This window comes from Trichomycterus rosablanca, chromosome 1 (assembly GCF_030014385.1).
Source record: "Trichomycterus rosablanca isolate fTriRos1 chromosome 1, fTriRos1.hap1, whole genome shotgun sequence".
Classification (NCBI taxonomy): Eukaryota; Metazoa; Chordata; class Actinopteri; order Siluriformes; family Trichomycteridae; genus Trichomycterus; species Trichomycterus rosablanca.
This window is the reverse complement of record NC_085988.1, coordinates 70,396,527-70,424,192: the sequence shown is the minus strand read 5'-3', so window position 1 is coordinate 70,424,192 and position 27,666 is coordinate 70,396,527. Positions and strand designations below refer to the sequence as shown.

Sequence of the window (27,666 nt, the reverse complement as noted above, 5' to 3'; positions counted from 1 at the left end):
GAAGTACCAAGACAACTGTATCTTGCCTACAGTCAAGCATGGTGGTGGTAGCATCATGGTCTTGGGCTGCATGAGTGTTGCTGGCACTGGGGAGCTGCAGTTCATTGAGGGAAACATGAATTCCAACATGTACTGTGACATTCTGAAACAGAGCATGATCCCCTCCCTTCGAAAACTGGGCCTCATGGCAGTTTTCCAACAGGATAACGACCCCAAACACAACCTCCAAGATGACAACTGCCTTGCTGAGGAAGCTGAAGGTAAAGGTGATGGACTAAACCCAATTGAGCACCTGTGGCGCATCCTCAAGTGGAAGGTGGAGGAGTTCAAGGTGTCTAACATCCACCAGCTCCGTGATGTCATCATGGAGGAGTGGAAGAGGATTCCAGTAGCAACCTGTGCAGCTCTGGTGAATTCCATGCCCAGGAGGGTTAAGACAGTGCTGGATAATAATGGTGGTCACACAAAATATTGACACTTTGGGCACAATTTGGACATGTTCACTGTGGGGTGTACTCACTTATGTTGCCAGCTATTTAGACATTAATGGCTGTGTGTTGAGTTATTTTCAGAAGACAGTAAATCTACACTGCTATACAAGTTGTACACTGACTACTCTAAGTTATATCCAAGTTTTATTTCTATAGTGTTGTCCCATGAAAAGATATAATGAAATATTTGCAGAAATGTGAGGGGTGTACTCACTTTTGTGATACACTGTAGATACTGACCACTGCAGAACAGGAACACCCCACAAGAGCTGCAGTTTTGGAGATGCTCTGACCCAGTCGTCTAGCCATCACAATTTGGCCCTTGTCAAATACGCTCTAATCCTTACGCTTGTTCATATTTCCTGCTTCTAACACATCAACTTTGAGGATAAAATGTTCCCTTGTTGCCTAATATATCCCACCCACTAACATGTGCCGTGATGAAGAGATAATCGGTGTTATTCACTTTACTTCATAATGGTCATAATGTTATGCCTGGTCGGTGTATGCCTCTTCAGATCAGGTATACATAGTTTATATTGATGCCTTAAGCTCAGTAGCCCTAGTGTCAGTACCACTTGTGTGTTTGTGTGTGTTTATGCAGTGACAAGTCCTAAGCAGCCATCAGTACCTGGCCGTCTGGGTGAGCTGAGTGATTTGGAAGATGAAAACCAAGTTGGGCAAAAGCCAGGAAAGCTGTCAGATCTCTACTCTACCACTATCCCCAGTGTGGACAGTGCTGTGGAATCCTGGGATGGATCAGCCATCGATACCGCCTACAGCACCCAAGGTATGTGCGCATGTGAGAGTCTGAATATTCTAGAAGTAAAAGCGTTTCCTCTAACTGACTGAATGACTAATACTTGGCTCAGTAATTACAGTAAAATATTAAAAACTAATCACAAGATCATTTCTTTAAGAGCTTAAAAACTCAAATTTAAAGTATGTGACCAAAGGTGTGTGTGACCATCGGCTTATTGAATATCACTTATTAAATCCCCCATTTGTGGCTGTAATAGGCTCCACATTTCTGGGAAGGATTTCAGGTAAAATTTGGAGTGTATCTGTCCAAGTTTCTGCCCGTTCAGTCAAAAGACTATATGTGAGGTCAGGTCCTGGTAATGGGTTTAGTTTCTTTGTGCAAACAGCTCAAGTTACTCCACACCAAACTAGTTAAACCATGGGTTTGTCTGAAAACCTAGTGAGCTGCCTTGCTGCCTAGTAGAGAGAATTATATTAAGACATCAAACTTATAAGGCAGATTATTTGGATGCTGTACTTAGACAGTGATTACACCGATTACCGCAGTTTTTGCTTACTAAGCGAACAGTTAGCCTCAGGCTATTTAAACCAATAGGCTGAGGCGGCACAACCCACTAGTATGCCAGCTAACATCTCCCTCCTTGTGCCGAAAATGGTTAATTTTCACTGAAAAGCCCGAATTTGCAAATAATTTACACTTGTACACATTTATACAAATTAGAAATCAATAAGAATTCATTTACATTTTATAAGAACTCTTTTTGTTGCTCTGCATTCGTCCACCATATTTGTCATTTTTTGTAAGAAAAGTTGTGCCACAATGAATGCTGGCATTGCCTTCACCGCTATGAAAGCATCGGATGCTTCCTCGTTATTTAGTCAGAATAGCGATCAAAAGTAGTAGGCAGCATTTTAAGGTATCTAAAAATTTAGACAGCCTTTAAACTGTTGCCACACTGCCATGCCCTATGCGTTTCTCCACTGCTTGTCCCAGTGTCTTGACCAGCCAGCGGGAGTTTTCGTTGAAGCAGCAATAAGGAGTCCTCAATCCAATCTTCTCTCCTTCAGACAAGACCAGTTGTGACTGTTGAGCAGTAGTGCTACTGAGATACGAACTCTCCGTCATAGTGGGTTAGCAAATTAGGCTGTCGTGCCACCTGAACGTTAAGTACATGCAGGGCCAGTGATAGGTGCATGGTGCCAGGTAGCCTTATTTATTTTTTTATTAATTCTATTGACAGAAGATTGACTTTACACATTGTTGTTTTTTAAACCATGTCACAGCTCTATTCTTAAACACAAACTGCATTCTGAGTGGTACCGCAGTCGAGGCTGAAATGGCTCTATGTGTTCCTTTACATTCAAGTTTCAAGATTTGTTTATTGTAATAATAAATTGGCGCCCAGGTGACATAGCGGGATATTCCGCCAGCACACCAGTGCCAAGATTCTGAACTCCCCGGTGCTGGGATTACTTTCGCCATCTAGCGGGCATAATTGGCAGTGCTTGTGGCAGACACGATTCTGCTAGGGTGGGATGACCGGACTATGTGGGTGGGGTCTTCAAATGCTGTGTAAGGACCCTGATTGGCAGATAGAGAGGCTCCTGTGCAGAGTACATAGGTGAAAAAGGTTTCCGCAAAAGGCTGCGTGCGGGTCGGAGGAGGCGGGAGCAGCAATATACCCACCTCGACTGCAATCAGGGATCCCCCAGCAGCGGAAGACAAATTGACTACGCTTAATTGGGAGAAAATGGGAGAAAATGCATAAATAAAATAGAAATAAATAAATAAATTATTGAATATAGTTATTGTGATGGCTTGAATATAGTTAATGACTGTCCCGCATTCATTCCATCTTATAAGGAGCATGGCAGAGAATGTAGATACTGTAGTTGCACAGTTAAGTCATTAGTGTTAATATTGGAGCACACCTCCATAGAGTCTGTACTGCCTCCTTCCAATTAGCCTGTGCTAATCTGTATTGCATGTCACACTCTCTTTAAACCTTCTCAGCTCTAATACAGGTCAGTGTGCTGACAGAGGACTTTTCTCTATGGATTAGCGTTCATTTAATACAGGATGTTAAAAGAGTTGACTTCATTAGCCTCTGCTGCTCCTCTGTATTTGTGGGTGAAAAGTTTAATTAAGTTAAATGATTGTTAATATGTAGTGTAGAAGAATGCGCGTACCTCATCAGACCTCATATCTGTTCTGAATGTGAGTTACGGTTGGTCTTTTTTTGCTTGTAAATCCCCTCTGGTCAAATCTAATAATGACAAATGTGGAGAAATCTCAATTTTCTGTAAAGTAATGATTATGGGATTATAAACCCCACACAGAGGACAGGATTATGATGTGAGAATTATAAAATTAAATATATAATTTGATCATTTATAAATCTGTATTCCCTAATTATATAAGTCTACATCTAGACTCGCTACTGATTTGATGTAATCATCAGTTCTGATCTTATTTGTTGTAGATTATTTGTTCACCCAATGCATTAAAATCCACTTTGAACAAACCTGAAGGAGAAAATAATGGCTAAAACAATTTGCAAATTCTAATTAGTCTGAACAGTATTGCCTATTAAGCAGTGCTAAGGCTTTGGTCAGGTTTATTGCAGTATATTCGCTCTTATACTGGGCTTATTCTCATATATCTGAGTATACACCGATCAGGCATAACATTATGACCACCTTCCTAATACAGTGTTGGTCCCCCTTTTGCTGTGAAGCACTGTGTATTCTGACACCTTTCTATCAGAACCAGCATTAACTTCCTCAGTAATTTGAGCTACAGTAGCTCGTCTGTTGGATCGGACCACATGGGCCAGCCTTCGCTCCCCACGTACATCAATGAGCCTTGGCTGCCCATGACCCTGTCGTTGGTTTACCACTGTTCCTTCCTTGGACCACTTTTGATAGATACTGACCACTGCAGACAGGGAACACCCCACAAGAGCTGCAGTTCTGGAGATGCTCTGACCCAGTCATCTAGCCATCACAATTTAGCCCTTGTCAAACTCGCTCAAATCCTTACGCTTGAACATTTTTCCTGCTTCTAACACATCATATATAATCAAATATATCCCACCCACTAACAGGTGCCGTGATGAAGAGATAATCAGTGTTATTCACTTCACCTGTCAGTGGTCATAATGTTATGCCTAGTCAGTATTCAGTTAGATTAAAGCTGTAATCAGATTTCAAAGAAAGTCAGATTTTAATGGGGTGGATGAAACGCCTGAACTCTATAATTAGTAGAGTTGAGTACATACTTTTGGCCATTTCGTGTACATCGACCACAGTAAAGCAGGTGTAAAGCAGACTCTGCAGAACATCTCATCATTATTCATGAGCCGTTCGGGCCAGAGCCCATCATCTTGCTCATTCATTCGAGGGCCGTGGTCAATCTATTCTTATTAAGAGAGGTCATAAATCTCTCTCTATCCTGATGACATACATCTTCTTGAGGCTGACCTCACATTCTCTGACTCTCCTTAAATATATAAAGCACGGTCCCTTCAGCTTACGAGGTTTATATGAATCACCTCCACATCCCTGCGGCAGTAGGCAGTAGTAAAACAAAGATGTTTACACAGTTATTCGGAACACGCTATAGAAAGCTATAGAAATCTGCTTAGTAAATAATAGATGTGCTGATGTTGATGCTGTAGGATTTAGAAAGTTAACCTTTTTCTACTGAGGGTTACGAAAGACCCTTTTTGAAGATACGCTCGATGTCCTTTTCTCTAGTATTTTGTTTAGTACATGCAGTAACGACTATTCTGCTTCTGAATAAGCTTTACTCAGTTTATGTGACGGACAGAATTTCATTCTGCCTACCAGAATATTACCTTCCATTCTGTTCACAGCAGGAGTTGTGAGGATTGACTTCACAGAACCTTTTCAAGCTACTTTAAATCCCCTCAGTCACACAGATTTAACAGAATCTTCACCCACCACATCTGTGGAGTAAAAGTGATTACCATAAAAAAGAAAGTCTCACACATTTTCCAGTACTGGCAAAGAAACAGAAAGTCAAAGCTAATGTATAATAGATACCTCAAGTCAATTCGTAAGGTCATGAATAGGGTTTATAATTTGCAACCACTGTTGAGGTCAGAATGTGACTTATAACAGTAGAAGACGTGCTGTATATCATGACAGATTTTTTTTTTTTCTGTGACTTAATGATTGGAAGATACATCGACCAGAAATAACATTATGAGCACTGACAGGTGAAGTGAATATCTCTTCATCACGGCACCTGTTAGCGAGTGGGATATATTAGGCAGCAAGTGAACATTTTATCCTCAAAGTTGATGTGTTAGAAGCAGGAACAATGGGCAAGTGTAAGGATTTGAGCGAGTTTGACAGAGTATGGTCAGAGCATCTCCAAAACTGCAGCTCTTGTGGGATGTTCCCATTCTGCAGTGGTCAGTATCTATAAAAAATTGGTCCAAGGAAGGAACAGTGGTAAACCGGCAACAGGGTCATGGGTGGCCAAGGCTCATTGATGCACGTGAGGAGCGAAGGCTGGCCCGTGTGGTCTGATCCAACAGACAAGCTACTGAGCTCAAATTGCTGAAGAACTTAATGCTGTTTGTAACAGACTATACAAAAAGTGTTTGTTAGTTTGTAATTTGCAGCAGAGCAGCTATTCCATCACAAGAGGGATTTTACAAAATGCATTGTGTTTCAAGTTAGCTTTCCTTGTTGTAACATCATATTTAATAATGATCTAAAATATTTAAATCATACAGTAACAGGAGCAATCATAAAGCACCAATCACTCCGAGTTCGATCTCAGCTGTGCTATCGACCAGCCGGGTGCCTACACAGACATGACTGGCTGTGTCTGTTGGCAGGGTTAGTTAAAGGAATTCTTTCTTACTGCTACAACTGTGGCACCGGCACAGAAATGGTGAACAATAGAGAGCAGTGCATGACTCTTCATATATGATACTGATTCCTGTGTAAACCCGTCTCTGGCAGGTTAAAAGAAGCGGTTGGCAACTGTGCATGTGTCGGAGGGGTCATGTGTTAGGTATGGGCCTTCTCGGTCAGGGTAGGGGTGTGCAGCAGTGGAGAAGATACAACTGGGGTAATTGGATGTGAGCAGATTATGAGAAAATGGGAAAAATGCAGGAATAGAATTAAAATAAAAAGGGGGGGGGCATTACTTTACAGCGCACTGTTTGTCAGAAATAAAAACACATCAGGAACAGTAATCAATAAAATGTGTTTGGGTTTATGTGTCAGCCCCAACAGGTTTCCATGCCTCCAGCTACAGTTTTCATGAATGGAGGAATGCCAAAGTGAGTCGGGGCAGTGTGTCTCCAGGCAGCATCAGCCATCAAAGGAGCAATGTCTTACAGGACCTGGGTCTGAGTGATGATGAGTGGGACAAACCTACTGCCAGCGGGTATTTACGCTATTACACTTAAACATACACTACAGTTAACCCCAATTTACACTTTAGTTAGTTTACCTACAGTTTAGGTGAAACATTTACATACAGTTTGAAGGGACATGCTTTTATAAACTAAAAATTGCTTTGCTTTTAGCAGCTGTTTTTTGGAACACCTACTTTTCATTACATTGAAAAAAAATTTATACAATCTTTATAAGATTTTTTTTTAAAATATGCTGTAAACAGCACGTTAATTGGTAATTTTGGTGGTTCTACTACATCTGTAATGAAATCATGAAAATCATTGACTATGACTGGTGACTTTGTGCCCTTATAAATAGGGATTGTTCGGCTGCACCACTTATAAATACAGAAACAGTGGTCTCCTGCCAAGCTGGGGAAGAACCGGAAGGCATGCACACGGGCAGACAATAGTCCAAACAGTAGTCCTGCCAACGTGGGCTCCAAAACCAGAAGGCATGCACACAGGCAGACAGTAGTCCAAACAGGGACAAGGCACAAATCGCTGATAGGTTAATGGGTGACTGATTGATGCCAGAGGACAAGGTGAGGAAGAAAATCCCCACTATAAAGTGTCACACAATTTAAAAACCACCCAAAAATGGGTCTGACATGAATTAGAAGCTGCTTGAAATTAAGGAATCTGTCCACTATTAAGCAAGTTTTACAAGCTTTACAAGTGGACTTTAAGGCCGAACTACAGGAAGCACAGGAAGCCAAACAGTAAGTAGGCTTACTGTTTGCCTGGTAGCTTCTAAGCCAATAAGGATGTTATGTATGTAAGAATGTAAGGATGTAATGCTTGCTTGATTGTGAACATGTCCCCCATGTTTCAACAATGTCCCCCATGTTTAAGACAGGCAGATTTGTATTTCAAAGCTTCTTGGATTATATCTGACCGTACAGACAAGAGGTGACGGTTTTAACATTTGTTCCAACTATGACAGAAGACCACTAGTTCTAATTATATGGACACATAGTCAATCATAGTGGAATAAGAAGGCCACAAAGTTAAACGATATTCCACAACTTTGTATACCACAAAATTATGTGTAATTTTTGACTCATATTTAGAAAGGCACATTTTTAGAAAGCCTAAAATTAACTACAAATGTCTAGACAGTCTGTTGTAGTCTTTCAGACACAGAGCAGTTGTGCTATACACGGATGGGCCAAAATATTAGGACCATCCCCTGTTGGTAGTTACTCGTATTACACATGTTAAATGCAGTATATACTGTATGATCAGAGATTAAGACCTAAGGAACTTTGATAAGAGCCAAATCATTATGGTGAAATGGGCTATAGTGACTCCAAAACAGGAAGGGGTACTCACAGGCAGACAGTGGTCCCAAGAGGGACAATCGCTGATAGGTTGTTGGGTGACTCATTGAGGCCAGAGGACATGAAGGCTATGGTGTCTGGTACAGACGAATGAAAGTGTCACAACACACAGTGCATCAAACCCTTCTGTGTATGGGGCTGCGTAGATGCAGCCAATTACAGTGCCCATGCTAACTCCTGTCAATGGTCGAAAACACCTCCCACTGGCATGCAGGCATCAGAAGTAGGGTGAGGGTCGACTAGTCTGACAAATATCATGTGGATGGCTGAGCACGTGCAAAGAGATGGCACCGTGATGCACTGTAGGTCGCTGCATCTCACAACGAACAGAAGTTGAGAACTGGCAGGTACTATTTACATTTTACATTTTCAGCATTTAGCAAAAGCGACTTACAGTTATGACAACACAATTCTGAGCAATTGAGGGTTAAGAGCCTTGCTCAGGGGCCCAACAGTGGCAACTTGGCGGTGGTGGGGCTTGAACCGGCAACCTTTAGATTACTAGTCCAGTACCTTAACCACTGAGCTATCACTGCCCTGTACCAGAAACCGCAGGACTCCTTCAGATGTCTTGTGTAGTCCATGTCTCTGCATGTCAGAGCTGTTTGGCAGCATATTTGGCAGGTGGTCTTAATGTTATGGCTCATTATTGCTATCATATTCATGTCTCTTTCGAGTGTATGTAAACTTTTGACTTCATTTAATACTAATCTATAGTTATAACTAATAACTAGTCTATAAAGCAACTCTTTTACTTATGGCAAAATTGGTTTATCAGCCAATACGTTATAGTATAATTTTGAGATTATGTTTTACTAACATTTTAAGAACAACAGTGTCTTAAAAACTCTTATGACTGTAAACAATGCAGCGTATTGTTGTCACCATCTCTGCTGAGAATTACTTGTGAATATTGATTTGTCTGTGTGCGTGTGTTGTATTTCTTATACGCTTCTGATCAGTGTAGGGAAGCTGACTGTATTGTGTAAAATAATGTTGTGTTTGGTCTTGTTTCCATGGAAACATGCTACTGTATGTTCGCATCCTTATAATCAACAGACGTTTTTCTACTTTCACAAAAGCACTTACAGTTCTGAACCCTGACTGTAAGAACCTGCAATATCAGGTTCAAACATAGTCCCACCATTACCTAAAAGACTTTATGTATCTGAATTTAGAGGAAATAAATCTAACGTATTCTACACACCGCAGTTTTAATCTTTTACAAGAAGTGAAATGCTCTTGAAATCAGATCAATATTAGTTGATAAAGCCACTTAACTGTATTCAGTCACTGCAGTTAAAAAGAAAGCCTTCTAGGAAGAAATCTCTCTGCCTGTGAAGGTCGTATTGTAAAATATTTTTGAAGCTGTACCAATAGCTCATGTTGGTAAAACCTGAACCTTGTTATAAGACATATATAAGACATGGCCATATCAGAAACCCTCAAAAGATATCATATAAGTGATAGAAATCTGTCATATTACTGTTACTGTTTGTCGAAATGTCATAAGCGTTGGTGTTTTGGTAGCCCATATCACAATTGATTTTTTTTTTTTAGTGCACATGTTTGACATGACATACATCGATCAGCTATAACATTAAAACCACCTTCTTGTTTCTATGCTCACTGTCCATTTTATCGGCTTCACTTACCATATAGAAGCACTTTGTAGTTTTACAATTACTGATTGTAATCCATCTGTTTTTCTGCATGCTTTGTTAGCCCCTTTTCATGCTGTTCTTCAATGGTCAGGACTCTCCCAGGGCCACTACAGAGCAGGTATTATTTGGGTGGTGGGTCTTTCTCAGCACTGCAGTGACACTGACATGGTGGTGGTGTGTTAGTGTGTGTTGTGCTGGTATGAGTGGATAAGACACAGCAATGCTGCTGGAGTTCAATAGTCCAAAAACCAACCCAAAATATCCAGCCAACAGTGCCCCATAGGCAGCGTCCTGTGACCACTGATGAAGGTCTAGAAGATGACCAACTCAAACAGCAGCATGTAGATGAGTGATAGTTTCTGACTTTACATCTACAAGGTGGACCAACTAGGTAGGAGAGTCTAATAGAGTGGACAGTGAGTGGACACAGTATTTAAAAACTCCAGCAGTGCTGCTGTGTCTGATCCACTCATACCAGCACAACACACACTAACACACCACCACCATGTCAGTGTCACTGCAGTGCTGAGAAAGACCCACCACCCAAATAATACCTGCTCTGTAGTGGCCCTGGGAGAGTCCTGACCATTGAAGATCAGGGTGAAAGCAGGCTAAAAAGGTATGTTGAGAAACAGATGGACTACATTCAGTAATTGTAGAACTATAAAGTGCTTCTATATGGTAAGTGGAGCTGATAAAATGGACAGTGAGTGTAGAAACAAGGAGGTTGTTTTAATGTTATGGCTGATCAGTGTATGTTGTACTGAATCTGGTTTGAAATCATAACACAAATTGTCATTTAGGCTATAGATATAATGAAGGACTTTGTCCTTTATTTTATTTACTTTATAAAACTGCCGGGTACTGCTTTCTAACACTTTTTCCTAAAAACCCAAACTGTCAATACAGTCGACACTTAATAAAAATTTGTCAAAAGGTTGCTGCAGACTTACCATGATAGAAGGATGATTGTGCTCGTATAGGCTAACTGCCATTATCCAGAGGCCTGATTGAGCTATGGAGCTGTGTAGTGGTTTAAAAATGGCTACAATTAGTTTGTCACTGACTCTTACGTTATTATGCAACACTGTCAGTGAGAGAATGAACCCATTAACATGAGTTTTATAACCCTTAATTATTGCGCTTGTTGCAAAGATTGCTTTTTCCTGTTCGTTTTGAGATGATACCAGTGATACAGGGTTTAAAGTTAGCGTAACTCTTCCAATTTGTGGTGGGTCGTAAAGCACTAAAACAGCTAAACAGCTGCTTTAAACAGGTAGAACCCTTGTGTCTGAGCTTGCTCTGAAGCAGATGTTCTGCATGACCGTATTGATTGAAGCATCTTTTCGTTACATGTCTGCAGAGCCTCTACGCTGCCCACTGGCCTAATCTCAGACAGCAGGTGAGGCTAAATGCCATGTGCCCCATTTTACAAACCGAGCGTGGCCCCTCACCCCATGCCCCCATGCCACACGGCCCCCCGTGGGCATCACTGCCAGGCATCGCGTCACCATCTCTGTTTGTCAAACCACACCGGGCAGCGTGTCCCATGTGTGTTTCTCTCCTCTGATCCACACCTTCACCGCAATGCCTGCACAGCCCCATTGATCGTGTTCCGTGCTCATACCAGTGGTGCCTGCCTGATTTTTTTGCTGCTGCAATGCCATGGGAGCTGCTTTTTAAAAGTCTTTTGCTTTTTATGGCAGGTTCACTGTGGGCCATGATGGTACAGAGCCAGATCAGGAGGAGAACTTCTGGTCTCAGGCACTGGAGGATCTGGAAACCTGTGGCCAGTCTGGGATTCTCCGTGAGCTTGAGGTAACAGAATGACAGCACATACTCATCAGGTCTGTTTCCACCACAGGAACCTTTCCAGGAACTTGGTCATACAGTATAAGGTGCATTTCCACCAGTGGAACCAGTAATGATTTTTGTAGTTGATTTGATGTTTCACAATCCCAGGAATAGACAAATCTTAAATAACAGAAGATTTTGAACATGCACTCCACATGCCACATGACATTTTGCCTGCCTTGCTGTGTTCACATCTGCATTGGCTGATTAGCTGCACTCTCCTGTCACCAACATTCCAAATTAGTTCCACACCACAAAGCATTGGATCAATTCCAATAAATGAGTCTTTATTTCCAGAAATCATTTTAGTGCCTATTACAGAATCGTTTTACCTCCCACATTTTATAGCCTCCATGGTTATAGCCTCCTGGAAAGGGTTTTGGCCTGTCATTAACCAATGTAGGCTTGCAATCGTCTTTACAATCCTTCTCAAAGATCATCAACAGGTGGGGTCAGGGCTCTCTGCAGGTCTTGTTCTTATGAATCTTGCTTTGTGCACATTTACCCAGTCATACTAGAAAAGGACTTGACCAAACTCTTGCTACAAAGTTCGGAGCATATTATTTATTTTACATAACTGTATACCTGTTAGTGATGGGTATGGCTAATAATACCCGAATGCAACAGTAAGGGGTATTCAAGTGCCCCTATATTTGTATGTTTGCTTTTTTCCCCCAGTTTTCCTGCCAATCTAGTCGTATCCAGTTACCCGATTGCATTACACTTCCTCTCTACCGATGCTGATCTCCACTTCTGATGTCACATGCCGGCTCCGACATGTGCTCAGTACAGACTGCATTTTTCACCCGCACGAGTCGATTTCATATATATTGATCAGCACTGTGCACGGAGAGCCACACCCTGATCAGCATTATCCCCCAGCCCTGTGCAGGCGCCATCAGTCAGCCAGCAGAGGTCGTAATTGCACCAGTTATGAGGACCCACGATCTGGCTTGCCTATAACCCTATGAACAACAGCCAATTGTTGTTCATGCAGCCGCCCAGCCCTGCCCCTGCTGGGTGGCAGAGCTGAGTTTCGATACGATGTATTCGGAAACCCAGGTCTGGTGTGCTAGCGTATTTTACCGCTGCGCCACCTGAGCAATTTAAGAAAACAAATTACTTTACTTTTCTATATAATCACCTTTTGACGCATTTTTTGTACCAACTTTTTAATGCCATCAGCAAAACATGTTTTTGCTTGAGTGTGTAGCCACTGATGCACCACTGCTTTCACATCATCATCACATGAAAATCTATAAAGCTTCATTGAGGTGGAAATCAGATGGCGCTAAATCCAGACTATAAGCTCTCTCTCAGTCTCTCACACATGACCAATTGGGTGGCACAGTGGCTCAGTGGGTAGCACTGTTGCCTCACAGCAAGAAGGTCCTGGGTTTGATCCCCAGGTGGGCCGGTCCGGGTCCTTTCTGTGTTCTTCCCGTGTCCGTGTGGGTTTACTCTGGGTGCTCCGGTTTCCTCCCACAGTCCAAAGACATGCAAGTAAGGTGAATTGGAAACACTAAATAGTCTGTGTGTTCGATATAACCTTGTGAACTGATGAATCTTGTGTAATGAGTAACTACCGTTCCTGTCATGAATGTAACCAAAGATTGTAAAACATGACGTTAAAATCCCAATAAACAAACAAACAAACACACACGGCCCATAACTACTAATCCCGTCCTCACCGTTTCCAACCAAAATATAAAAGTGCGGAAACTTTTTGAAGATCCATCGTATTTTCGTTTCTTTAAAAGGTACGTTAATGTTGGCATGATATTTGTGCAATAAAGTAAGAACAGTAAAGAATGACAGCTGTAATTCAAACCTTCTTATATTAATTGTTTCATAATGTGAAATACAGCCCGAATTTGCAATATTTTGCAGAGTGGTGGAAATGCAAGACCTGAAATTGTCCAGGAACTTTGTAGTACTCATTCAGGAGAGTTCTGAAAGATTCTTGCATGTTGGTGGAAATATGCCTGTAGAAACAGAATTCATTTCATACCCTATCTGTGACCATTTTCATCCTTTAACACATCCATCCAGTCTTTCCATCCACACCCCTTCCCCTACCCTTCTCTTGTCTTCAGACGCATGCACCCCTGCCTTTAGTTTTGTATAACTGCTCCTTCTCTTTTCAGGACAAACCAAAGAGAAACCTGGCCTTCTTGGTACCCCTTTCCTTTTTATTGGGCTTTCTCTCTGCTTGTAGCACTGGCATCCTGGAGCTCTCCCTGTGCTGTGTGGCTCAGAGTCTCATGCTTGCTTAAGGCTGTGGGGGCGGGAGGGGGTTTGTCCTTAACATAAAACCACTACTGACATCTGTTTAACGTCCTGGGGTGCATTCAAGTTATATGAACAACTGATGAATGCTGATCAGTGTTTTAGCTGTGAACATATTAACACTTACCAGTTACTTCCCAAAATTTTTTATTCTAGTGAGGTAGATGGCAATATTGAAATTATCATTTGCTTTGGTCTCATATTAATGAACCAGTATTGTCTCAGTATTGTCTATTGATTAATTCTTGCTAAATTACAGGTAGATTTTTAGAACTAATTAGAATTTTAAAGTATTGAGAGGTCGAGCACATTTGCCTATGTGGTCATTTTGACCATGTTAGGCTTGTAACATTAAAAATAAGACTGTTTATGATACTGCCTTAGTGCACAGCAGAAACCCAAAGTGTCCCAAAGTAGACAGAACGTTGACTTGAATGACTCAAGTGTAAACCTTGTAATGGGTCAATGACATGACATATTGTTTTATTTTTGGGGTCCATTTCCATTTTGTATGATTTACTAAATACAGAACAGATAGCTTATTATTCTATAATACATTCTTTATGCGGACACACTTGCAATGCAATACAATTACAAAATCGGGTGGTCCACCTGTTCAACCATGTACGAGAACAAAGCGAGCCTCCTGACAAAATAAATCCTAACACTCATGTAAACAATGAGAAGTGTGCCGGCTAGTGGACAATTACTGGACTACTATTTTTGGTACGCATCTCACAGGAATTTTCAACAATCAGACCGGACATTTGGTTTTCAGATTTTGTCCAATAAATCCGAAATCTGGTAAATACAGGTCAGTTAAATCGAGACTACACAGTTTTTAAAAAGTTTAGCCACATACACTTCTAAAAACAGCTTGGCAAATGATTTTATAGGTATTTATGTCCCACTAAAATATCTCTAAAGCGTAAACGTAAACAACTGAGCAATAAATCATATGAAATGAAATCACTACAAAGTTTAGTTCAGTGGACGAAAAATTAGTCATATGTTTAATTTCTTTTCTAATACTTAGAGTAAATGCTTTATGAGACTTTTGGTGGACATGTCACCAAGCATCATTGCTGTAGACACCAAACACCATTTATCCGATGACATTTTCCAATAATCTACAGTTCAATCATAGTAATGCTTAACCCTCTATAGCTTTGTTCTATTGTCCAAGGGTGCTTACTTGGGCAACTTTTCTGGCAACTCTGCTGTAAATATATACGACATGTAGTTGACTTCTTAGAGAAGTCCTTTATTAACTGCTTGCATTCATTGTAGCCACTAATTGCGATATGTAATGTTGAGACCTGGCTTTAAGCACTGCCCCTGATCTGCAATCACTAATTTAGATGTTGACCACTGTTTATAGACTTGCCGAACAATTCGTCATAAGTGACTGGCAAATTAGGCTACTTGGATTGCCATACCAAATGCCATAACATCCTTTAGCAATTCTCTGATGTTCTTTGTCCTGCCCATTATGCACAACACTATATGTAATGATTCTAGTCTTTGTAAGTTTTACACATGCCTCAGAATAGGTCCATTAATTAATCCAGTCAATGGAGACTTTTTTGTCTGCTGAGATTTGTTGTCCTGTATTATCAGTAGTGGTAAATAGCTTTATATTATAACTCTGTACTTGTGTGTGGTTGCACCACTTTTTTAAATGATAAAAACCACACAAACATATAGAGATTATGGATACGAAAATGTGTCTCATATAGATTACCAACTTGACACCCATATTGATTTTTTTATTTGTCATTGACCCAAATATACAGATCACTTTATTAATCCCAGAGGGAAAGTCAAGAAAGCCTTAAGTTGGCAGCGGTGGGAAATATTACAATTCTGGAACAGTGTATTACAAAAACAAACAAAAAAACACTCATGTCGTCTCATGTTACTATAATACATGTTGTGTAGAAATGCATGACTGTTACTTGTGTTCACTCTGTCAATCAAACATTGCATCAACTGGGTGGAATGGAGAGTTCAGTTTTACACTGACATCCACAACAAACACTCAGTACAGTTTGGGTGAAAATCACTCAGAACTGTATAGTGATGCACATATGGTGGGCATGTGGGCTCATGCTCAGCATGATGGGAGAGCCCCTGCAAGGCTTTTTTCTCTTTCCTGTTCAGTCTTGTTTAATCGTCTTTGGTAACCAGGCTCTCTTATTAATCTAAAACGATTTCTTGCCTTATATATCATTACTAATTACAGTAACAACTGAAACACATTTTAATTATAAACTGTTGATAATTAGTATTTCCATGGCTTGTCACAGTAAAAATCTTTAATTCCTTAAGATTTTACTAGGCGTTCATCTGTCAGCTTCCGTGCATGTTAGCAAGTGTGTTTTTGCATTGGTTTAGTGAGGAATGATGAATGACATTCATGAAACACACAAGTAATGGAATCCATTGTCTCAGTTTTGTGTCTTTCCATAAAATTGGTTTTGAGAAAAGAGAGCTGGATTTTGCAGCAGTGACCCACTAGTGTATGTTTGTGTGTGTCAGTGTTCTACTGTTGACCTCCTGCATTTTATACAATGTAAGCAAGTAGCCCTGTGCAAAGCTCTACTAAGCTTTTCTCCCTGTACTTTTCACTACCGCATTACAGGCCACCATCATGTCTGGAAGTACGCTGAGTCTGAACCATGACCCGACACCTGCGCGATGCCAGTTGGGCCGGCAGGCCAGTTTCCAGGAGCGTGGCAGCAACAAAACGCAGTACAACCAGGCCAACCGTAGCAACACACTTCCCAGCGATGGTGGACGCAAAGCCTTCGCGATGAGAAAGATGAAGCAAGAGATCACAGACATCATGTCCTCAAATCCTGTGGAACTGCACAAGGTAGTATAAAAAATATAGTCCAGTTGTAGCCTAGTGGTTAAGACACTGGACTACTAATCAGAAGGTCACTGGTTCAAGCCCCACCGCTGCCAGGTTGCCACTGTTGGGCCCTTGAGCAAGGCCCGTAACCCTTAGTTGCTTAGATTGTATATGTCACAGTAGTGTAAGTCACTTTGTGTCTTCTAATTGTCGCAAATGTTAATGGAACAGTATGTTCAATGAGTTTATTATAGGGCAGTGGTAGCTCAGTGGTTAAGATAGTGGACTAGTAATCAGAAGGTTGCCAGTTCAAGCCTTACCACCACTGTTGGGCCCCTGAGCAAGATCCCTAACCCTCAATTGCTCAGACTGTGTTCAGTCATAATTGTGAGTCGCTTTGGATAAAAGTGTCTACTAAATGCTAAAAATGAAATGAAATAGTCCAATGATGCCATTTTAAAACTGGGTTTAGACAGGACAGTGACCATCATGCTAAAGTTGCAGTGTATCAGTCTCGGCTCTCCTCAATCAGGGTGGAAATCAACATCAGTAGAGAGGAAGCCTAATGCAATTTGGGAATTGGATACACTAAAGTTGGGAGAAAAAGGGGAGAAAATGCTTAAACAAAATAATAAAATAATCTGACATTGCTGTTTTAAAACTGGTTCTAGACAGGACAGTGACCGTCATGCTAAAGTCACAGTGTCCAGTCAAATACTGCACACATAGCAACCCTAAATGAAGCCCAGCAGTAAACCTAGACAAAGGTTTAGGCCATTAATTTGTTGTTGAGTAAGATATTGGGAAAATGTTGGGTTAATGTTGCAATTAAACTGGTCGTTTAAATTACACCTTAATCAATTGTAAGTATAGTCAAGACTTTTTTGTCAAGTTGTGGATGACCACAAGTAGCCAAGAAGTCAAGATTAAGATTAAGTCAAGACTAAATCTAATAGTCAAGATTTGGGACGAAGTCTTTGTATTTAAGTGTCAGCAGTTGTAGTCTAGCGGGTAAGTTACTGGACTAGTAATTGAATAGTTGCTGGTTCATGTCCCACCACTGCCAGGTTGTCACTGTTGGGCCTTTGACCAAAGCCCTTAACTCTCAATTGCTTAGACAATATACTGTTACAGTACTGTAAGTCACTTTGGATAAAATCGTCTGCTCAATGCCTGAAATGTAAAGTGATTCTTGCTAAAATGTTAGTACTGTTCATGCATGTATTATTGTAATTAGTTGGACAATGGACTAAATCGTTGATTTATAGTAGATGTGTAAAGTATCCTGTACCATTTGCCTTATTTCTATTGATGTCTCTTTTTTAAAACTACCTTCTTCTAATTTAATCATTGCTATTTCCCGGGTGTTTGCTGAGGCTCTCATCTTTTGACATATTTAAGCCAGGAAGGATGATGAAGCCAGTTAGTTATGTTCCTTTAAACTGCATGTTGTCATTGGACATAATTGTGCTCTTGAAATAGGTCACATCCTTTATGATCTTTACATCTAAGCTGACTTTGCCAAGCAGGAATATAATCTTTTCTAATAGGTGTTAAATTTGCTTGCCTGACTATGGCAACTTGAACACTTTTTTCTGTGTAAATGGAAAACCTGTATCTATAAATTTTTTAACCTACTTCCGTTGATTACAGGTGAGTCTTGTCAAAGAATCAGACCTGGATGACTTTGGCTTCAGTGTGTCTGATGGGCTTGTGGAGAAGGGAGTCTATGTCAACAACATCCGCCCAGGTGGACCAGCTGAGGTTGCAGGTCTCAAGCCCTTCGACAGGCTGTTACAGGTAATTCATCATTCTACAGTTTACTGGAGCTCTTCAACAATCTAAATTCTTCTAATTTAGTCATTGCTATTTCCCAGCTATCTGTTGAGGCTCTCATCTCTTGACATATTCTAGGTGTTGGTTTCTTGTTTAAATACAAAACATTATTATGAGACATTTTACAGAATTGTGCTTAAGTGGTGCAGCAATTAAATATTAAATAGTATTAAGCAATTAAGTAGTTCTAAGATTTTACTTTTGAGTTCGAATCTCAGCTCTGCTTTTTGTCTGGGTGCTTACACAGACACACAATTGGCCGTGTGTCTGTAAGGGGCGGGACACTGATTGAACAGGGTTTCCTCATAAATGCTACAATTACAGCCTCTGCTGGCAGATTGATGGAGCCTTCTTTTAAATACAGATCAAAGACAATTTACAGTCACTGCATTTTGTTTTTATTATTTCATTTATTTATTGAAATTGGTACAAGATTTATTGGGACAGTGGAAGCCTAGTGGGTAGAGCTTTGGGCTATCAACTGAAGGGTTAAGAGTTCAAATCCCAGCTCTGTCAAGCAGCCACTGTTGGGCCGTGGAGCAAGGCCCTTATCCCTGCTTCCAAAAACAAGCTGCGATAAGCAAAGAAAGAATTTCGTTGTACTGTACACCTGTATATGTATATATGACAAATAAAGGTATTCTATAAGATTAATTAACCCTAGACATTTTTCAATAGTACAGTATGCTTAAGGTAATAGAATAGCATTACAGGCCGCTCAGGTGGTGCAGCGTTAAAAACACACGCTGCAACCAGAGCTGGATCTCGAAGTACATTGTATCGAATCCAGCTCTGCGTTACCGGTCGAGGCTGGGCAGCTATATGAACAACGATTGGCCTGTTGTTCAGATAGGGGGCAGGACTTAGGGACGGAGGGGGACTCTCTCTCAAACTGATGCAATAACGCCCTCTGCTGGCTGGGGCGCCTGCATGGAGATGGGAAGGAGCGCTGCACTCGTCAAGTGTAGGTGATAAAGACGGTCGATTGCTGTGCACGTGTCGGAGGAGGCGTGGAGCAGCCTTGTCAGCCCCAATCAGGAGCGGGGACCAGCATTAGTGAGAGGATGATTGATGGGACGAAATTGGATGCGCTGAAGTGGGAGAAAAAAGGGGTAAAAATGATCAAAAATAATAATAATAATAAAAAAAAAAGAATAGCATTACAGTGGTAGTTGTAATATAAGGTTAGGTTTAGCATACTAAACGATTTACAGTTATCATGCATTAGTAATTGTTTTTGAGTACATTAAGTGGTTGATAAGTTGTTTCTGTCACAGATAAACCATGTCCGAACCAGAGACTTTGACTGCTGCTTGGTGGTTCCTCTCATCGCCGAGTCTGGGAACAAGCTGGACTTGGTGATCAGCCGAAATCCCGTATCGGCTCAGCCATCAGAACTAAACCAGCTTCCCAACGAGGAACCAGTGGGCTGGACTGACCTCTCTGAGTCTCTAGCACAGGAAGCGGCCCAACAGAACTCCAGGTTGGCGGGGTCAGAGGACAGAGACCCTAACAAGACCTTATAGCAGAACCCAACCCCTCCTATCCAGCACAGGCTCGATTCCTCCTCATGGTGCTAAGTGAATTCACCCCTACAGCTCCCCCTGCTGGAGTGAGCCGGAGCTTTTATGTTCCTATAGCACACCCAGTTTCTTCCCTGAGTCACAGCATGAGCCACACACACTGAAAAGGTCCTGTCAGCACCCACTCCTGTGAAAATGACATTTGGAATAAGGAAGGTGGACGTACTGACCTTTTGGAGTATTGAAACTGAAAAAAATTGGGGGAAAAAAAGAAAAAAAACGGAACCAGTGCCATCGTTCATTTTTATTGCCAATAAAAACATTTTTAAAGAAAAAAATGAAGCAAAGGGAAACAACGTTTACACATGATGGACTGGCCTCTCTGTTGTGTGTGTGAGTGTGTGAGTGTGTGTGTGTGTGTGTGTGTGTGTGTGTAAACAGGACTTTATGTGAGTCTTGGCCAGAGAAACCCTGCATTCTCTGAAGAAAAAACCCTCTTTGTTTAAACCTCCGCCGTTCACCTCGTCTCTAGTTACTTTCATTTGTAGTATCAAACCAAACTGTGTGTATAGTGACTTCCCCGTAATTTTGTAATTGCTCACGAGTCATGCCAAGTGATGCCTCACACAGCAGGAAACAGTTCAGCACAAGCTCAGCTTACTGAACCGGCGAACCCAATAGCCATTTTCTAAACATTTTCCAATCAAAAACTAGTCAGCCTGAGTGGGTTGGGTAGTCTAATGCATGAGATTTTTAAAAAAAAAAAACTGTTTTCTAATGGTAGAAGTGCTACTGTACAGAAAAAAATCTTGATTACGTGTATTTAAAGACAGAAAATACGTACATAAAACAAAGAGCATCATTTGTCTCTTGGTGTAAATGCTGATCTGTTTGAACATGACGTCATATTCAATTGAATTGACCTAAGATATTTAAAGTGGGTAGCGCTAAAGCACCTTATCTTCAAACCGGACTGAATTCTATTTTCATTAATAATGACAAGTGATTTATAAATGAACAATCTGTGCAGCCTACATGATGATACAGCAAGCCAGTTGCTCATTAAGGTCTGTTGATTTCAATGATTTGTGATTATGTGGTTGATGTAGGCAGCAGGTCCGGTTTGGTTTGACTCCAGATGTTTTGTCCTATTCTGTCCTGCTAAGTCCTGCTAGCACAATAGCAAAGAACCAAATATATGAATATTCTCCTGTCACAGGAAAGGGAATTCTCAAGCATTGTTGTACCTGATCTTTATCGAAAACATCTGTAGTGTATGTGTGATTAACACAGATACAAAATATAACATATTTTCCTGTAGGATGAATGGCACACTTGTTTTCTCAACACTTACTTATAGTACTATTAGTCAACGTTAGTTTATCAGGGGAACATCTGTAATCCTGAATTCACACTAGTGAGTAACATATGGCAATTCATTTCCAGTGTGAAGCAGATATTCATAACACAGAGATTTTATCCAAATCAGGTTTGACTCCCAGTGACGCAAAAGCTAAACCAAAAGCACTCAGTGTCTTGTCTCCTGCTATTCCTCGCAGTAATGAAGTGACCACTGGATGAGCAAGTTTCTTAACCTGCTCTTCTTTATGAGAACTGCAGAAGGGAAAATAGCTGTAGCCTAGTGGTTAAGGTACTGGACCAGTGATCAGAGGGTTGCTGGTTCAAGCCCCACCACTGCCAGGTTGCTGCTGTTGAGCCCTTGAGCAAGGCCCTTAACCCTCAAAAACAGACTGTATACTGTAACTGTAATGTAAGCCGCTTTGGATAAAGGCGTCTGCTAAAAGCTGAAAATGTAAATGACAATAGTTATTATATTCACCCCATTACTCAGGCTGTGGGTGTGAAGCAGCAGTAAAGTCTGCCAGTCCACTAAGGCTGAGATCTGGAGATCTGGGGCTCGAATCTTAGCGGTGCTGTCAGCCAGTTGGGCGTCTGCAGGGACATGATTAGCTTTGTCTGAGGTAGGATGGCTGAAACAGCCTCGCCATGAGGAGGTGCATTTGTTAATGTGCTCTCAGTGCTGGTCACAAGCACGGATTGCGTCAGTAAGAGCATTCGGGGTAAAAGTTGGCCAATTATGGTATGCGGACCAGATCCACTGTGGCAACTTTTAAATACAGGAACAGCCAATAGAAATAACTCAGGCTTTGGGTTTCACTGTGCTCAAATCATCTGTCATCTATTAAAAACTGTCTTAAATCATATATCGTTTTACGTTCTAGCAATACTACTAATAGTTAAATGTATGTGGTTAGTGACAAAATACAGCCAGTAGCAGCAGTCAAAAAGCTTTCCCCTTTAAAATAAAGCAAACAGTAGATATTCTCAAGGAAGGAGAGAAAAAATGCAGACCTGGCATATTTAAATGGATATAAAATAACAGAATAGCAACTATTACAGATGGAATTACCCTAGGTCCCCCTGATAGACTAATTCACTATGAGTCAGGCTTCATATAGAGGTTATAAATTCATAAAAAAATACTTTTAGAAAAAGCAGACATTTAAGAAGCAACATTTTCCCCCCTCAGAATCAATAATGAGCAAAAAATCATACAACTCCTTATACACTGATCAGCCATAACATTAAAACCACCTCCTTGTTTCTACACTCACTGTCCATTTTATCAGCTCCACTTATCATATAGAAGCACTTTGTAGCTTTATAATTACTGACTGTAGTCCATCTATTTCTCTACATATCTTTTTAGCTTGTTTTCACCCTGTTCTTCAATGGTCAGGACCCCCACAGAACCACCACAGAGCAGGTATTATTTGGGTGGTGGATCATTCTCAGCACTGCAGTGACACTGACATGGTGGTGGTGTGTTAGTGTGTGTTGTGCTGGTATGAGTGGATCAGACACAGCAGCGCTGTTGGACTTTTTTAAATACCGTGTCTGCTCACTGTCCACTCTATTAGACACTCCTACCTAGTTGGTCCACCTTGTAGATGTAAAGTCAGAGACGATCGCTCATCTATTGCTGCTGTTTGAGTTGGTCATCTTCTAGACCTTTATCAGTGGTCACAGGATGCTGCCCACGGGGCACTGTTGGCTGGATGTTGCTCTGTAGTGGTCCTGACCATTGAAGGACAGCATGAAAGGGGGCTAACAAAGCATGCAGAGAAACAGATGGACTACAGTCAGTAATTGTAGAACTTTAAAGTGCTTCTATATGGTAAGTGGAGCTGATAAAATGGACAGTGAGTGTAGATATTCAATTTCTCTCCCTGCATAGTACAAACACAGTGATGCCACTGGTCCAAGTACCTCTGGCCTTTCCTCAAAAATGAAGATTGGAAAAAAATATTATGCATTGTTAATAAACAGCCAATTCTAATATTCTGTCATACCATAAACTCCACACTTGCTTCCAAAGTGCACATGTTTAGCCTGGGAACAAGGATTGTCTTTGGAAGTAGTGATTTATTTTAATTCAGCTTGAATTTATCCATGGCTAACTTATAAGGTTGAGAATTAATTCTGGGTTTTAGGTACATAAAAGCAATTGAACTTTTTACAACTAATTCAGAGCACTGGATGTTGGAAGCCTGTTAGGATTCTACCTAAATGACCTGAGTCAGCATTAATAAAATTAAAAAAGCACAAACATTTACACAATCTAATCCAGCCTGACTTCTGACTGTGAGCAGTCGCTACATTTGGACGGAATGGTTCACAGTGGTATTAAATAGTCTCCCAGCTTGTGTGCTGTTGTTCTTGGTTTTAAATGTGTTGCAATGCAAAGAACGACGCCTTTAGAGCTTAATACAGCAACACTTCTGCTATTGGTCGACTTTGTTTGTTAACATTCATCAAAGAGGTTAATTTTCACTAGACGTCTGTGGCTTTTAGGGCAAATCACACATACAGTAGCTACAGATGGAGCAGAACTTAGGATGAACATGCTGAAAATTCCTAAGAGAAAAAATACACTTGGCTATGGGTCAAAGGGACTAAGGGAGTCGAGTTTTAATTATGGAAAACATTTAATTAACCACTGGATTTTTTTGTAATGTTGGGCATGAAGTTAAGAGACGCGAGAGTCCGGAAACAACTTCTAGTCTGTAGTCCTCTTTGTTTAAGTGATTATTAACTTATGCTAATCTACTGTATGTGGTACTGGTATGGTTTTGTATGTTTAATGTTTTTGGGTTTTTTCTAAGGATGTACACATTTTTTGTAAAGCAAAAGAAAAGACAATGGCACTTGAGTGTTAATCCATGTGCGAATGGGTTTGTCAGGAAATGTACATTACATTAAAAAGCTGTACTTTGTTCTGAAGATAAAAACAAACTTTAAAAAAGACAAAATGACACGTTTGTAGGCAACCTGACTACACAAGCCTTCACCTGCGTGTGTGTGTGCACGTGTGTGTAATTGTGATTTATGTTACCCTGTCGCCGTGCTCACCCACTTTGACTACTCACTATTTAAAATGGCACATAGCGGTCCAATCTAACTACTGATCATAGCCTCATCTGGGCGACGTCCGTCCGAGGTTTCTGTCCCGAGACTTTATGTTCGGACTGTAAGAGACTGGTGTTTTTTTTGTTTTTTTTTACTGTTCCTTCAGGTACGGGTTCATTCCCCAATCTCATGCACTGGATCTGAGATGTTCTCAGTGTTTGTTGACACACTGTAGACATCTCGTATTGAATTATGCCTACTGAGATCAAGTTTTCACTGTAAGCGTAGTGGCCTGCAGCCCATGGCTTTTTTCATGACCTCAGTTTCACCGTTGTGTTACTGCAGATAGTGTAATGACATGCAAATGATTTTTGTTGAAGCGGTTTCTCATGTTAACATTCCTTTAGTGGAATTATTTAGGTGGATTTAAGCACTGCCAGTTAAAATAGTGGGTATCCATTTTTAGTGTATGATAAACTAACAACTCAATTTCACTGTTTGGTCCCTAAAATATTGTATTTTTATTTCTAATGGACAGGTATTATGAGCTGTAAAGTATTTTTGTACAAATTTAATACTTTGTTAGCATGATATTTATCGTCTATGTATAACTTTGGGGATTCCTACAGCTGTAAACCTTTATATGGCCAACAAAAAGAGAACCAATAAAAGATATACAGAGTGAAAAAATCTTAGTGATGTGTTTGTTTGTTTTTTTGTACAGTGGTACCTTGAAACTCAATGTCAATTGGTTCTGAGAGTGGCGTTGAGTTTCAAGGTATTTTTACCCATAAGGATGTATAGGAAACCTGTTAAGGCGTTCCAGGTCCTGTTCCTGTGGAACTGCATATATTTTAGGCTAATGTAAAATAATGAAGTTGTTCTTGACACTTATACATTAAAAATAACACAAATATAATATAAAAACACTGAAATACAATTGAAAATAGTTAAAAATAAATAACTGTTGCACAAAGCTTAACGTGACTTATTGTACTAAAACGAGCAAGGAATTTAATTAGTGGAGAACTTATGAGCAGTAATAATTAAGAGAAGTTTAGTGTTCCTGTGTCATCATTTTAATACTGTACATTAAACCACATTAAGCTTTTTTTTTTTTTTTTTTTTTTTTTTTTTTTTTTTTTTTTTTTTTTAAAAACGATAAGCGTTTTATTATTAACGTTATATTATTTCTGTAGGGCAGTTGAAGCCTAGTGGTTAAGGTACTGGACTAGTAATCCAAAGGTTGCTGGTTCAAGCCTCAGTACTGCCAGGTTGCATCTTAAGGGTCCTTGAGCAAGGCCCTTAACCTTCAATTGCTTAGACAATATACTGTAACTGTAATGTAAGTCGCTTTGGATAAGAGCATCTGCTAAATGCCGAAAATGTAAATGTTTTAGACTCACTTTCAAAGAAAGCTGATTCTTACAATTTCTCAGAACCCCGAGCTGTAACACAAGTTTAAAAGTGAAACAGATGAAAAATCCAGCTAAACACAGATACATGTGGAGCTTTCAGAGTGGATTTGACAGTTGTTTCACACAAATGCAGATTCGTCCTATATGCGCACTTTGATGACGTTTTACTGCACCGCTCAAGCAGAGCGCTGAACAAAGCTGCTGTTCACAGTTAATTTGAAATTAAATAAATCATTTTTTAAAATATATATAAAAAAAGGTTAACACATTGAGTTTAAGGGTACAAATTTCTCAACGAACGGCACTGAGTTTCAAAGATTTTGGGACATTGAGTTACAAGGTACCACTGTATTTCCATGCAGCCTATGTACTAATGTACAAAGATCGTTTTTTATGGGGTTATATGTATTAATATAAATATTTCTTTATCAAAAACCATTTCATCCTTTAACCAGAAAACAATAGGCACAAAGCAGGAAACCCTCCTGGACAGTCACAAATCTTAGAGCAACACACTATCATTACACTTTCATACATTCATTCACTTACTCACACCAGTGGCTATTTAAAGTAACCATTTTACCTTCTGCTTAATTTAGAGATGTGGGAGGAACTTAAAGTACCCAAAGAAATCCCACACAGACAGGAAAAGCATGTGAAAAAGCTTAGCAACAGTGACTGGGGCTTCCCAAGACCAATCATTCTGTGCAGCACCCTCTCTGCCAGTTTACCTAGTGCTAGTGTACCACCAGTTTTAATGAATCATTTGTTTAATCATTCAATTATTAATTCTGTATATTTCTTTTACCATCACTTAATCCTTTTTAGGGTTGTAGTGGGTCTGAGTCAATGGGCAAAAGGTAGGAAACACCCTGGACAGGTCGCCACTTCATCACACTCACAATCACACACACACACATTTACACCTAGGTCAATTTTAGTAGCTCCAGTTAACCTGACTGTATGTCTTTTGACTTGTGGGCGGAAACCAAAGCTCTTGGAGGAAACCTATGCAAATAGAGGGAGAATATGCAAACTCCACACAAAAATGACCTGGACAGCTGTACCTGGGAATCAAACACAGAACCTTTTTGCTGTGAAGTGACTGCGCTATCCACTGTGCCACCTTAAACCATTTATGCATTATATATTCATGTAGCTGTTTTTATATTTATAGGGCTCTGATTTACACCTTAAGCTACTTATATTTATTACATTTTCTAATTATAATATGTAGTTAATTAAGTAAATTAATACTATTAATAAAACATTAATAAATATTAAAGAAGCAGTGTAGGAATCTTATGATGGAATGTTTTCATGACTCTTTGTATGGAACTCTGTGAACACTACTACAGTTTCAGGCAAAAGTTATTGGAATGGCAGAATTGGATGCTAGACCAATTGCCTATTTTAAACGCCTCTCAGTTTTAAAGCTTCATAGACTCTACCGTGTCTAAATATGTTAGCAGCCCACTCATCCTTCCTGTTATTAAACTGGCAGAGGCACCCCTAGTAGTCTGATGCACCAGGCAGTTGTCTATACTGCCCTACCGAATATCCAACTCTGGTGTCAATATAGCCTTAATTAGTAAATAAAGCAGTAATTGTATTGGCCTTGTGTTTTTCAGGTGTCTCGGGGCTCATCTTTACCCTGACCAAGATGATGTTAGTGATTCAATAATGGAATAAATGAATAAGTGAAAGAATAAAATGATTCTGGTTGTCCTCTGGATTCAGCTATGCAATCGGGTCAC

The 27,666-nt window shown here is 40.3% G+C and overlaps 1 protein-coding gene across 2 annotated transcripts in view; it reads left to right on the top strand.

Annotated features, from left to right (window-relative positions):
* grip1 (glutamate receptor interacting protein 1) overlaps positions 1–20,875 on the top strand; it is a 371,696-nt gene extending 350,821 nt beyond the window's left edge. The window contains exons 19-24 of one of the 2 annotated variants that reach the window (XM_063006172.1): positions 1,096–1,281; positions 6,522–6,684; positions 11,408–11,519; positions 16,489–16,722; positions 18,355–18,501; positions 19,815–20,875. In XM_063006172.1, the coding sequence (XP_062862242.1) occupies positions 1,096–1,281; positions 6,522–6,684; positions 11,408–11,519; positions 16,489–16,722; positions 18,355–18,501; positions 19,815–20,063 (1,091 nt within the window). In that variant the 3' untranslated portion in view covers positions 20,064–20,875. Of the gene's footprint in view, positions 1–1,095; positions 1,282–6,521; positions 6,707–11,407; positions 11,520–16,488; positions 16,723–18,354; positions 18,502–19,814 lie in introns of those variants that run through there. The other variant, XM_063006163.1, reaches the window with a different exon arrangement.
* The last annotated feature ends 6,791 nt before the right edge of the window (positions 20,876–27,666 follow it).